Below are 14580 nucleotides of genomic sequence, written 5' to 3'. Positions count from 1 at the left end.
TGAAAATGCACAGGTAACATGTATTCAAGTTAGATTCGAAATACTAATGCAGTTAGCATGATGCGCCGAGCCCGGTGCATGCAATACTGATGAATGATGCACGCATGCATAGCATAAGGTATGCTGAATTAAACATGACCTATTACTAACCATCAAAGCAAGTAAGTAAAAAGGAGAAAGAAGTGGGGGTTGGAAGACATACACACACTCACGCACACTTATTACACAATTGCCCTCACTCGGAAGGTCCAAAAGAATAATACAATTCGAATAATGAATTAACTATCCTAGCTAATTAATTATTACAGGCCAACAAAATTACTTAAACAAATTAATTAATTTAAGAAAGCAAGAAGAAGGGCCTCGGGAAGAGGGCTCAATGCACGCGTGCTCGGGTCTTGCTCGGAAGTCCACTGCCATGCGCAAGCTGCCTCTGTTTTCCCTGCTCTGCTTCTCTGAAGACTGCCAAATTCTCAAAATTGCTTCCCTGGACATTGGGAGACACCACTGGCTGGAGGGAATCCTCATCGGCTATGATCTGGTGTCGATCGGCCAAAAATGAATCCATCGGCCGCAGATGGATTGCCGGTCGGCACTCTGTGCAGTCGATTGGCAAAAGGTTCCTGCAGAATCTGTTTGACAGCAGCAGAGGACAGGCCTTTACATGGCAATGCAATTAAAGCAATGTATGCACCGACCATATCCCTTATCATGTTTATGACTCAAAGGGACATGGTCCTTGGTTCTCGGACCATCAATCGCGCATTTCAATGCGTGATGGCCCGAGAGACCAATTTATGCATGTTGATTTCAAATGCAATGCAAACCAACAAACTAGTGAGGAGCTTAACCTCAATCATGGATAATCAAGAGGCAAAGCATGCATGCAATGCAACCTAACCATGTTAACTAGGCATGCAACATGGTAATGCAAACAAGCATACAAGGCATGTGACAGCTATGCTAGTTACTTCAAGCATGCAAGTATGCAAAGCATGCAACATGTTAGGTAATTCCAACTAAGAGAAATGCATGCCAAATGCAAAGTCACTTAGACATGCCACAACACGTGATAGGCCAAGCATGCAATCAACACACAAGGCAAGCATGTCACAACATGCAATAATGGACTTAGACTAATTTAGGCAGCCCTCAAACTAACCTAAAACAGTGGCCAACATGCTCAAGAATGTAAGCCAAAACACATACAAACATGCATGCAAATGGACCAACACTTAAGCATCGAAGAGACAACTTTTAAGCACACTTAAAAGAAGATAAACATGGACATATGGCATACATACCAAGCTCTGAAAATCATGTTAAGGATGGTGCCAAACCAACTAAACAAAGCAATCAAAACATGCAACAATGGTCCAAGACTTAAGGCAAGCCAAAGGGGAGGTAAACCAAGGCTAGGTCAACCAATCCTCACAAGGCCAAAGGGGCTTAAAGTAAGTCTAATGCAGACCTAAACAAAGCCAAGGATGTACTTAGATGGCATCTAAGTGGTCTAAAAAATGCAAGCATACTCCAAGGCTTAAACAAGGGGCATAAGGCAACAACCCATGGGCACATCATGAGGTCTAAAATAACACGACAAGTGGTTCCAAACCACTAAAATGATGCAAATAGAGCATGGTAGAGGAGCCAACACTCAAAGCATACAAGCTAGATTGCATGGTAGCTATACAAAGCAAGTCATGGATGACCCAAACAACCAAAATCAGACCTAAATCATGGCAAAATAAACATGAAAGATTCACAAAGCTAGGCCTAAAGCATGCTTGAACAAGGGTTAAAACCTAGATGCATGTTAAGGCAACAAAATGGCATTACAAGGCATGTATGCTAAGCAAACATGGTGTACCAAAACCAACTAAAAACAGAGGCATATTATGACATAATAAGCACAAAAAATAGCTAAGGCATGGTCAACATGAACCTAAACATGGTGCTCCCTCAAGAGGCCAAAAATGGTCCTTTTCAAGGACAACAAGGAGAGGGGGTGGCCCTCTCCTTCCTAGGACCTCAAGGCACCATCCCCACCTCTGAAATCCCTCAAGATTTCAGTGGTGAGGAGGCCCAAACTCAATGGTCCCGGAGCTCACCCAAAATGGCACAAAATGGAGCCTTACAAGGCTTTAGAGGGGTCAAAAAACCCCAAAGCTTGAAACAACCTTAAACAACTATTTAGAGGGCCTAAAAATAGAACTTTTTTATGTTATGCACAAAGCTCAAATATAGATGCAAGATAGGTAAAAGTAGTGTGCAAAAATGGGGGATAAAAGGGAAAAGTGATTACCCTTGTAGACCTTCTTCAACAATGGAGCTCCAGCAGCTTCTTTAGGTTGAAACCAGCTTCAAAACCTCCAAAACAACCCTCAAGAGGCCTCAGCTCCAAGGGATGGTGTGATGGTGGGTGCTTGTGAGCAAAAGTAAGACAAAACACACACACTAAGCTCGAGAGAGGGAGAGAGAGAGAGAGATATAGGATAGATATATAAATCCTAACCTAAAACCAGAGCTCTCTAACTATTTTTTCTAACCCTAAATCCAAGAGAGGAGACTCTCTCTTATAGAGCTCTCTCTTGTAAAGCTTGTCAAATAAGCTTGTCAAGAGAGAGATCCCTCCATACACGTGTATGGAGGGGAGAAAAGGTGGGTACCAGCTATCACAGCTGGCACAAAATATCTACCAAAAGTAGATGAACAGTAATCGGCCATTCAAAATTGCCATTTTGGAAAAATAAATGGCCGACCGGCAACAAAGAGTGCAGACTGGCAATATACATTGCCGATGGCATAAAATCACTGGCCGGTGGCCTCAAGCCATGGCCGGTGATACGTGGGGATGCCTCACAAGGCATTCCCTGCCCCTCCAAGGCAAAACACAAGTGTTTGGTGCAAAACCAGACACAACACGGTCGAGTCGAGAGGTCCTGAGACAAGGCGCGCAACCGAGACCTCCGGGAACTCAAAACGAACACAAACAAGGGTAATCACCAAGTGTTGCAATGGTGACGTCCAAGTCTTGAGGACGGTCAAAAATGGGGTGTCTATATTACCAAACGGGGTAGACGACCTGTTCAGCACAGGAGAACTCAAGAACCATCTGGCCTAGTAACCAAGCCCAATAAGTTTAGATACTTAGAAGGATCTCATGAGGAACAAGGAGAACAATCATGGGGCTGCAAACATACCAGAGTTGGTGCCGAGAAGGTCATGAGCAGCCACTCAACCCCTCTAAATCCTAACCAGACCTATGAACCCAATGATAGAGATAGGATGGCCCTAAACTTAACCCCATCCAAAGGGAAAAATAAGCTAACCCAACATCTACCCATGGTTACCCGAGCTGGTGCTAGTACATCGATGCAAGTGAAGGAGCCTATTGCAGAGGTGTCAGGCACTGAGCACATTGAAATAGAACACTCTCACAGTGAAAACCACCCAATATCTGGCATAACTGACATGATATGTGTCTTGGATACTAGTACACGGCAAGAGGATTTGACTTCACAAACAGCTATAGCTAGTCTATCTCACACAACCAACTGCACTCCAAATATCACTATCCCTGGTGTTAGTCTTTCTCCAGTACTCACGGACCCATTGTTACAAGAAAGAGAACCCCCCGACCCAGGAGAACAACACAATGGAGAAGGAAGAAGTAACGAATTCAAAGGCTCAAAGACTTCATCTAGAGGAGCATCTCAGACAGACCAGCTCGATGGGGCTGTTATTAGAACCAGAGATCGAAGCTCTTCACCTAGTCGCTTTCGACTGGCGGATAGAACAAATTCGGTTAATCATCGAGCCAAGTTGGGGGGACAATCGACCATATCCACTCCACTCAGTGCAGATGGCCTCTCTCAGATCAACGGAGGACAACCATCGGAGAATACGTAGTATCATAAACCTTGAAGGTACCACCCCCCCCCCCGTCATTCCCTTTTTTGGATTTAATCCGTCTTCTATTCTGGAATTGCCGCGGTGCCGGCAATAACAAATTTAAACATAATCTTGTGGAAATTGTCAAGACCCATAAACCAAAGATTCTGATCCTCATGGAAACCAAGGTGGCCTTCAGCACCATGAGTGAATTCTTTAATCAACTTGGATTCACTGCCTCATCTACGATTGATCCCGTAGGCAGAGTGGGGGGTATATGGATTGCTTGGGATACAAGCCAAGTGAATGTTAGAGCCTCTATAGTTAGTCCACAAGTCATTCACGCTACTGTACATGAGGAGGATTATGAGGAATGGGTATTGGCTGCTGTCTATGCCAGTCCCAACCCCAGCCTTCGGGAACGGCTTTGGCAGGACCTTGAAGATGTAGCACATTCTATGCAACAACCTTGGCTGGTGGCTAGAGACTTTAATGACTACGCTAATCAAAGTAAAAGAAGGAGTTTCTCAGCTAGCCAAAATACCAGTAGAACTCAAAAATTTCTAGATCGGGTGAATAGCTATAATCTAATTGACTTGGGCAGTTCCGGACCTCGCTTGACATGGACGAACAATAGACAAGGTATGGCTAACACCATGGAAAGACTTGACCGAGCCCTGTGTAATGCGGTATGGAGGTCCATGTTTCCCCAAGCCACAGTTAGAGTTCTTCCTATAACTTATTTTGATCACTCCCCTCTTGTCGTCTACACTCAAGGTATGCACACTTTAAACCCCCGTAATAGGCCCTTCCGTTTTGAGGCTGCTTGGATGTTTCATCCCGACCTTATTCATGTTATTAAATCCTCTTGGCACTGTATGAACAATCAACTCCTTGACTCTACTTGTGACGACCCAGAATTTTTCCCTCCGCGCGAGCGGAGGAGTTTACGCTCGAGCGGACTTTTGGGGTTCTCAGCAATTTTGCAGACGGCCTGAGATTCTGGGAGTTGTGAATCTCCGCTCGAGCGGAGAAGTTGACGCTCGAGCGGACTGCTTTATTGGTCTGTGCGCGCTCGAGCGGTTGAAGCGACGCTCGAGCGTGAGAAGTAAGATTTCCCTTGACATTGTAGTGGTGTATTTGGAACCTCGTTATTTTATTTTGGGGTCTTGATTGTGGTGGTAATATGATGGTAGAGTAAGATTGGATCAAAAACTTTAGTTTGAATATTTTGTCTACGATCAGCCGTCACTCTTTTGCCCTTTTCTTTTTCCACACTTTGAATTTGGATGTGAGGTTGGAACCATTGGAAATATTATTTTCGGGGCTTCAATTTGAGCACAAGAACGACTTAAAACGGAGTCCGGATGGGAGAGTTATGCTTATTTGAAGTTTTGACATCTGTGCTGAATGCATGTACGCTCGAGCGTGAAGATGTGCGCTCGAGCGGATTTTTCGGACCAGCAGCTTTAAAAACGGGATTTTGGATCATTTTAGATGTTTTTCTTCTTTCCTCTTCCTTCCTCTCTTCCATGTCCGAAACCCTAGCCCCCAAACCCTTGAATTCCTTTACTTTGATCACGATCCACCATGGTTTTTGGCATCAAGGATGAAGAACAAGGGAGGATTAATGTTTTTACCCGATTGGAACTTGGATTTGCGAAGGCTTCTTTCCAAGCCCACTCTTTTGCTTGATTATTGAGGTAGGGGTTCTATTTCTCTTCAATACTTACATCCATGGTTAGATTTGAGGTATTTTCATTGTATAAATGTATAAATTTTCATTTTGAGCATATAGAGGAAATTATGAGATTTTGGGAATTTTGAGTTTGAAACATTGAAGGTTCAATTGATGGGTTAAAGTGATGGAGTATGATCCCCAGATGTATAATCAAGGAGGGAATTGGGATGTAAGGTCATGGTATGAGAAGTATGAATTTTTTTATGGAAAACTTTATGTTCTTGAAACCCTAGATGAATTTGTGATGATAAAGAATGATTTTGCTCAAATTGGAAATAGAATCATGGAATTGGTGGGTTGAGTTATACGTGTACAAGTTTAATTGGATTTCTGAGATGTTTTGCAATAATGTTAAAAATTTATGAATGAACCTTGTTATGGGCATTATAAATCATGTTAAATTGAGAAAGGAAATTAGGGGAAATGATTTAAAGAATTAATGTGTGACGTCATATGTGTGTAGGACACGCTTCGGGAGGAATAGATGCTCCACCAATGCACTGTGAGTAATAGTACGGAGATGTACATTTTATTTATTATTGATGATTATTATCACTAACACTCTGTTTCTTGTAAGTGTTACACAAACATGTTACATGAACAATTATGATGAGTGAAAGTCAATGTGAACGTTGAAAGATTGGCATATATCGGTATGACTTTGGAATGACTTCGTTCTATCAATAGCGAATAATAATTCTCTATTATCTATAAGCAAACTACGTCGTTTCTTAATGAATAACTAGAGTTATGTTCATCTTTAAGCCAAGTATCTGTATGAAACTGAGATTATTCTATTGTGTTACTTATGGACCCGAGGTCATCAAGAACCTATGACACGCATGCAATGTTTAATATTATTATGTGGCCTCAGTTAATAATTGTTATGATTATTATTATCCAGTTGTTCGCGAGACACCTGTATTAATTTGTAATCAGGCCATGGGAAACTTATGTGCATTATTGCATACTGATACTTTAAGAAGACTGAAACCATCCTCATTACAAGGGCTTTATGCCATTACAAGTTTCATGGGCTTTATGCCATTACAAGTTTCATGGGCTTTATGCCATTACAAGTTACATGGGCTTTATGCCATTACAAGTTTCATGGGCTTTATGCCATTACAAGGGCTTTATGCCATCACAAGTTACAAGGGCTTTATGCCATTCCAAGGACTTTATGCCATTACAAGGGCTTTATGCCATCACAAGTTACAAGGGCTTTATGCCATTCCAAGGGCTTCATGCCAACTTTTCAAGGGCTATATGCCATCTTTCAAGGGCTTTTAATGCCATATGTTTCAAGGGCTATTGTGCCAGATGTTCCAAGGGCTTTTATGCCATATGTTTCAGGGCTTTAATGCCAATGTGTTTCAAGGGCTTTATGCCGTTTTGATAAGAGCTTCATGCCATTTTGTTAAGGATTTCAAGCCGTTCTGTTAAGGGCTTAAAGCCATTGTGTTCAAGATTAGGCTCAAGGCCGTTCCGTAAAAGATACTTAAAATATAAATGACTTTGATGAAATCCGTATTTGGAGTTACGAAATGTTTCATATGATAAGTAACTTCTGAAATGAGAAAAATGCTATGAACTTATGATATGTTTATAATATGATATGCTTGCCGGATAATTTTCCCCAAAATGCCTAGATACACTATGGAACCCCGAATGTTCAAGATATGACAAGTTTTCTGAAAAAGATACTTAGCTATGCATACAGAAACAAATAAACCATATGTTCTCTTTATTGATAAACACACGGATATGGATTATAATTCACGTTGAGCATTGAATTGTTATGTATTATTATTCACTGAGCTTGACTCACTCTATTTTATGTTTGTTTCTGTAGGCACTCAACCTGGAGATCAACCTTCACTTGTGGCTTTTGTTACCCAGTTGTCAAACCCTGAGTATCTAAGCCCTTAGATGTTGATTGTTCAAGTTGTGGAGTTTTGCTAGTTTTAATTTGTACCCTAAATGTCTGTTAAGATCGGCGTATATGTATATGTACATAGCTATCTTCAGGTGCACGTCACTGTATATTTAACGGCATTATGTTCTGTTTGTGATCCTGGCATGGTAGTCGTAGCTCAATGGATATGTTGTTACTACTATTATTATTTTTTTTTGTTTGCTATTATATACTATTAAATGCTTCCGTTCAGGCCCCGTAGATTATATTCATCAGGTTTTATGTCCGTTTTTCTGAGGTGGTCATGCCCAAACTTTTAGGGGCGAGTTCTGGGCATGACAAGTGGTATCAGAGCACGAGTTGCTATCTCACACACGGATCCATTGAGCCGTAGGATGTCTGGAAAAGACTTAGGCTTCATGCATGACATCCTTAGTACATACGAAAAGACGGATAGCAACGGTAAATGTAATTTGTTCACGTTAACGATTATGAGTCATGTTTATTGTACATTCCTTGTGTTTATTTTGATTGATTGTTGTGTAGAGCATGGCGGAAATAAGGATAGAGGATCACCTCGGGTTGGTTAGACAAAATGAAAAGGGAAAGTGATTGGTGAGTAATGCACATGCAATTTTTGGTTGATTTTGAACTGATAGTTACCTATCATTTATTTAGATGATTTGCAAATTGCTTAAATACTAAGTATGGAATATTTATGATACAGTTATGTCTTCCTTGTCGTGGTACTGTATGGACCTATGATTTGAAAACAAAATATTGGGATATGTACTTTGATTATCCTATTTTGTTAAGCGCATGACAATGACATGATATGACAAGCAATGCTTTATTTTCTGATATGTTATGTTACGAATTAAGGAATGATGATGGTTTCAGTATGTTACAAGATATGTTTTGCCATCGACGGTCTTGTACGGATGGTGCCACCGACGGTCTTGTACGGGTGGATTATGATCAAGCATAAACTCTGATTTCTGTTTTTGATTCTAGTATAACTAGGAGTATGTATGAATATGTTTCTATTTATCTATTTCGTTTATGTGCAATCGGGATCGATTATGGAATCCATGATTTGTGATTTGAAGTCTGAAATCTGATTTGTTTACGTGTATCCTGTAATTTGCGATCAGGATTTCGTGTAAAAATGATTGAATGATATAAAGGACCTTACCCACATCGCGTGTCTACTTACACGAGACAAAAAAAGAAGAGAGAGTAGCTATTGACTACTTCGACGTCAAACTAAATGATCAGTAAATAGCTAAGCTACTACAAGAATTCAAATTCTGTTTTTGTATATTAAGTGATTTAAGATTGAGAAAATCATTCCTGTGAACTATCTGTGTAACTATGCAAATGTTAGCAATTATGACATTGTCCTATATCACTTATATGGAAGTTATGATGTGAATACGAAACCATGTGATTGACCTCGTGTCTTCCAGTAAGAAAAAGAAGAATCGTTTGAAAGATAAAAAAAAAAAAAAAAAAAAAAAAAAAAAAAAGGAAGAGAAGAGGCCAAATTAATTTGTGCTATGACAAGAAAAAGTGTTAGCAAAGGAAAATATCATACCTTATGGTTATGATTGATTAATCAAGTAAGATTTTGAATTCGATTTCTAGCTTTGTTTGATAACTGTATATATTATCCAGATTTGAACTTATGACGGCATGATCAGGTGTTTATAATGGGGATTCTTCTTCCCACCGTTCCGATCTTGTCAACAATTAGTAAATGTGGTTTTGACTCCACATAACGATATGATTTTGATATGTTTTCGGAGATGAAATGACTTTGAGCTTATCACTGTATTGGGGACTAGTGAAATGGAATATATTGTGCCTCTTAGGCAGAACCTTATTTGGTAGGTTATAAGATCTGGTTCAATGATGCAAAATCGGATTTTTATTTGACCACGTAATTAAGTTGTTTTGAGAACTATACGTAACCGTAATGGTCATGTACCACCGAGTAAATTGCCTTATAAGATTCACTTAAGGAATTATTGTATGCTGTAGGAATTTATAAATCATGTTTTCAGTCCTTGTTTTGTACCTTTAAATGTTTACGGTGAAATCCCCTGAGCAGTTAAGACTAAATAGTGGAACCATGTTTAAGGATGCCTATCTGTTTAACAAGAAACGTATCTGTTATACTTAGAATAATCGAATAAGGAATTGGAAGCCTTAAAGGTTTAATTATTTGAATTGATTATGTATCTGTAATTAGCATAATTTTATGTAATCTTAAGTATGGTTACGAGATTTCAATTTCGGAATGATTTAACGATTGGATTTTGTCCTATATGTTTTTATATATGACTATCTATATGTATACCTAAGTCTTCATACGTAAGGAATAAGGGTTGAAAAGAAGAGCATAGATCTTCTAGGGAGCAAATGAGAAAGTGAAAGAGGGTATAGAAATCCTAAAACTTAAGGTATGTTTGTTTGGCCTCTCTTGAAGGTAAGTAGGAACTCCTCTAGGTAATTGTTTTTAAGGAGCAATTGTATGATGGTCATCACTGTTTTTGTTTTTTTTTTAAATGTCAAGTGGACTAAAGAATTGATGATGCCGTTAAGTGAAGTGTAATTGAAAATTTGTCGTTAATTGAGAAGTTATTATGGACTTTGGGATTATAAATGGTTAGTGTTGCTCCTTACCTGTTGAAATTCTGATATGTATGTGTTGATCGAAAGTATTTGTGACCCTATCCTATCCCAGGTGTGGATCTAGTTTTGGAACATTGCAGGGTGTGTTTCCGTTTATGTTTGAACTGTCTTCTATTTGGTTTCTTCAATTTCGAGGACGAAATTTCTTAAGGTGGGAAGGATGTGACGACCCAGAATTTTTCCCTCCGCTCGAGCGGAGGAGTTTACGCTCGAGCAGACTTTTGGGGTTCTCAGCAATTTTGCAGACGGCCTGAGATTCTGGGAGTTGTGAATCTCCGCTCGAGCGGAGAAGTTGACGCTCGAGCGGACTGCTTTATTGGTCTGTGCGCGCTCGAGCGGTTGAAGCGGCGCTCGAGCGTGAGAAGTAAGATTTCCCTTGACATTGTAGTGGTGTATTTGGAACCTCGTTATTTTATTTTGGGGTCTTGATTGTGGTGGTAATATGATGGTAGAGTAAGATTGGATCAAAAACTTTAGTTTGAATATTTTGTCTACGATCAGCCGTCACTCTTTTGCCCTTTTCTTTTTCCACACTTTGAATTTGGATGTGAGGTTGGAACCACTGGAAAGCTTATTTTCGGGACTTCAATTTGAGCACAAGAACGACTTAAAACGGAGTCCGGATGGGAGAGTTATGCTTATTTGAAGTTTTGACATCTGTGCTGAATGCATGTACGCTCGAGCGTGAAGATGTGCGCTCGAGCGGATTTTTCGGACCAGCAGCTTTAAAAACGGGATTTTGGATCATTTTAGATGTTTTTCTTCTTTCCTCTTCCTTCCTCTCTTCCATGTCCGAAACCCTAGCCCCCAAACCCTTGAATTCCTTTACTTTGATCACGATCCACCATGGTTTTTGGCATCAAGGATGAAGAACAAGGGAGGATTAATGTTTTTACCCGATTGGAACTTGGATTTGCGAAGGCTTCTTTCCAAGCCCACTCTTTTGCTTGATTGTTGAGGTAGGGGTTCTATTTCTCTTCAATACTTACATCCATGGTTAGATTTGAGGTATTTTCATTGTATAAATGTATAAATTTTCATTTTGAGCATATAGAGGAAATTATGAGATTTTGGGAATTTTGAGTTTGAAACATTGAAGGTTCAATTGATGGGTTAAAGTGATGGAGTATGATCCCTAGATGTATAATCAAGGAGGGAATTGGGATGTAAGGTCATGGTATGAGAAGTATGAATTTTTTTATGGAAAACTTTATGTTCTTGAAACCCTAGATGAATTTGTGATGATAAAGAATGATTTTGCTCAAATTGGAAATAGAATCATGGAATTGGTGGGTTGAGTTATACGTGTACAAGTTTAATTGGATTTCTGAGATGTTTTGCAATAATGTTAAAAATTTACGAATGAACCTTGTTCTGGGCATTATAAATCATGTTAAATTGAGAAAGGAAATTAGGGGAAATGATTTAAAGAATTAATGTGTGACGTCATATGTGTGTAGGACACGCTTCGGGAGGAATAGATGCTCCACCAATGCACTGTGAGTAATAGTACGGAGATGTACATTTTATTTATTATTGATGATTATTATCACTAACACTCTGTTTCTTGTAAGTGTTACACAAACATGTTACATGAACAATTATGATGAGTGAAAGTCAATGTGAACGTTGAAAGATTGGCATATATCGGTATGACTTTGGAATGACTTCGTTCTATCAATAGCGAATAATAATTCTCTATTATCTATAAGCAAACTACGTCGTTTCTTAATGAATAACTAGAGTTATGTTCATCTTTAAGCCAAGTATCTGTATGAAACTGAGATTATTCTATTGTGTTACTTATGGACCCGAGGTCATCAAGAACCTATGACACGCATGCAATGTTTAATATTATTATGTGGCCTCAGTTAATAATTGTTATGATTATTATTATCCAGTTGTTCGCGAGACACCTGTATTAATTTGTAATCAGGCCATGGGAAACTTATGTGCATTATTGCATACTGATACTTTAAGAAGACTGAAATCATCCTCATTACAAGGGCTTTATGCCATTACAAGTTTCATGGGCTTTATGCCATTACAAGTTACATGGGCTTTATGCCATTACAAGTTTCATGGGCTTTATGCCATTACAAGTTTCATGGGCTTTATGCCATTACAAGGGCTTTATGCCATCACAAGTTACAAGGGCTTTATGCCATTCCAAGGACTTTATGCCATTACAAGGGCTTTATGCCATCACAAGTTACAAGGGCTTTATGCCATTCCAAGGGCTTCATGCCAACTTTTCAAGGGCTATATGCCATCTTTCAAGGGCTTTTAATGCCATATGTTTCAAGGGCTATTGTGCCAGATGTTCCAAGGGCTTTTATGCCATATGTTTCAGGGCTTTAATGCCAATGTGTTTCAAGGGCTTTATGCCGTTTTGATAAGAGCTTCATGCCATTTTGTTAAGGATTTCAAGCCGTTCTGTTAAGGGCTTAAAGCCATTGTGTTCAAGATTAGGCTCAAGGTCGTTCCGTAAAAGATACTTAAAATATAAATGACTTTGATGAAATCCGTATTTGGAGTTACGAAATGTTTCATATGATAAGTAACTTCTGAAATGAGAAAAATGCTATGAACTTATGATATGTTTATAATATGATATGCTTGCCGGATAATTTTCCCCAAAATGCCTAGATGCACTATGGAACCCCGAATGTTCAAGATATGACAAGTTTTCTGAAAAAGATACTTAGCTATGCATACAGAAACAAATAAACCATATGTTCTCTTTATTGATAAACACACGGATATGGATTATAATTCACGTTGAGGATTGAATTGTTATGTATTATTATTCACTGAGCTTGACTCACTCTATTTTATGTTTGTTTCTGTAGGCACTCAACCTGGAGATCAACCTTCACTTGTGGCTTTTGTTACCCAGTTGTCAAACCCTGAGTATCTAAGCCCTTAGATGTTGATTGTTCAAGTTGTGGAGTTTTGCTAGTTTTAATTTGTACCCTAAATGTCTGTTAAGATCGGCGTATATGTATATGTACATAGCTATCTTCAAGTGCACGTCACTGTATATTTAACGGCATTATGTTCTATTTGTGATCCTGGCATGGTAGTCGTAGCTCAATGGATATGTTGTTACTATTATTACTATTTTTTTTTTGTTTGCTATTATATACTATTAAATGCTTCCGTTCAGGCCCCGTAGATTATATTCATCAGGTTTTATGTCCGTTTTTCTGAGGTGGTCATGCCCAAACTTTTAGGGGCGAGTTCTGGGCGTGACACTACTGCTGTCTTTACTAATAGAGTTACTGAATGGAATAAGATGGTATTTGGTGACATTTTTAAACGCAAACGGAGACTACTTGCTAGAATTGAGGGTACTCAGAAAACTCTTGCTGAAAAATTCACACACAGTTTTCAAAATCTTGAAAACATGCTTATTAAAGACTATAATGAGACTTTGCTCCAAGAGGAAATGCTTTGGTTCCAGAAATCTAGATCCAAACATATCACCCTTGGAGATAAAAATACCAAATATTTTCATATGTCCACTCTGAATAAAAGACGCAAGCTTAAAATTAATTCCCTTAAGAACGATGATGGTAATTGGGTTAGTGACACTGAGGGGGTTAAAAGTCTCATCCTTGACTATTTTAAGAACCTCTTTACTAAAAGTGACACTCAACATTTAGATCACTGGAATAATGTCACCCCTGCTAAATTCTTGAAGCCTTTTGAAGCCTTTGTCTAACCTGGAAATTCTTCAAGCAGTGAGAAATATTGGTGCTTTTAAAGTCCCTGGTACTGATGGTATCCAAGCTATCTTCTATCATAACTACTGGAGTATTGTTGGCAAGTCTGTGTGTGAGTTTGTTAATGCTTGCTTCCATAGCAAGTCAGTTCCTGATTTTGTGAATGAAACTCTCATTATTCTTATCCCTAAGATCAACAACCCTGCCAATATCAAACAGTTTCGGCCCATTAGCCTCTGCAATGTTACCTATAAGATCATCTCAAAAATTGTTGTGAATAGAGTTAGGCCTCTCCTTGACAGCTTGGTGAGCCCTAACTAAAGTAGCTTTATTCCGGGTAGAAATACGGTTGATAACATCATCATTACCCAGGAGATTCTTCACACATTGAGGCATAAAAAAGGGAAGGAGGGAGGTATGATTTTTAAAATAGATTTGGAAAAAGCCTATGATAGATTGTCTTGGGAGTTTATTAGAGACACTCTTGTGGAGTTTAATATGAATGATGAATGGATCGATCTCATCATGAGTTGTGTCTCTAACAGCAAATCCGCTGTTCTATGGAATAGAAAGGTTCTGGAAGGAATGAAGAATGAGAGAGG

General features: G+C 39.1%; 1 protein-coding gene across 1 annotated transcript; it reads left to right on the top strand.

The window, feature by feature from the left end:
- Positions 1–4097: 4097 nt before the first annotated feature.
- Positions 4098–14299, top strand: LOC145806473 (uncharacterized). The gene is made up of 4 exons (XM_082903561.1): positions 4098–4671; positions 13103–13163; positions 13443–13836; positions 13967–14299. The coding sequence occupies exons 1-4, from the start codon at positions 4098–4100 to the stop codon at positions 14297–14299; spliced, it is 1362 nt and encodes a 453-aa protein (XP_082759687.1).
- Positions 14300–14580: the final 281 nt, after the last annotated feature.

The sequence above is a fragment of the Camellia sinensis genome, chromosome 1, assembly GCF_055761805.1.
Source record: "Camellia sinensis isolate YWXY chromosome 1, ASM5576180v1, whole genome shotgun sequence".
Classification (NCBI taxonomy): domain Eukaryota; kingdom Viridiplantae; phylum Streptophyta; class Magnoliopsida; order Ericales; family Theaceae; genus Camellia; species Camellia sinensis.
This window is presented reverse-complemented; position numbering and strand designations above follow the sequence as displayed.

Coding starts and splice junctions, on each gene's coding strand:
- LOC145806473 (XM_082903561.1), top strand. CDS start 4,098: ATGAGTGAATTCTTTAATCAACTTGGATTCACTGCCTCATCTACGATT. Junction 13,164..13,442: donor ACCCAGTTGTCAAACCCTGA/GTATCTAAGCCC, acceptor TATATTCATCAG/GTTTTATGTCCGTTTTTCTG. Junction 13,837..13,966: donor AGAACGATGATGGTAATTGG/GTTAGTGACACT, acceptor AGCCTTTTGAAG/CCTTTGTCTAACCTGGAAAT.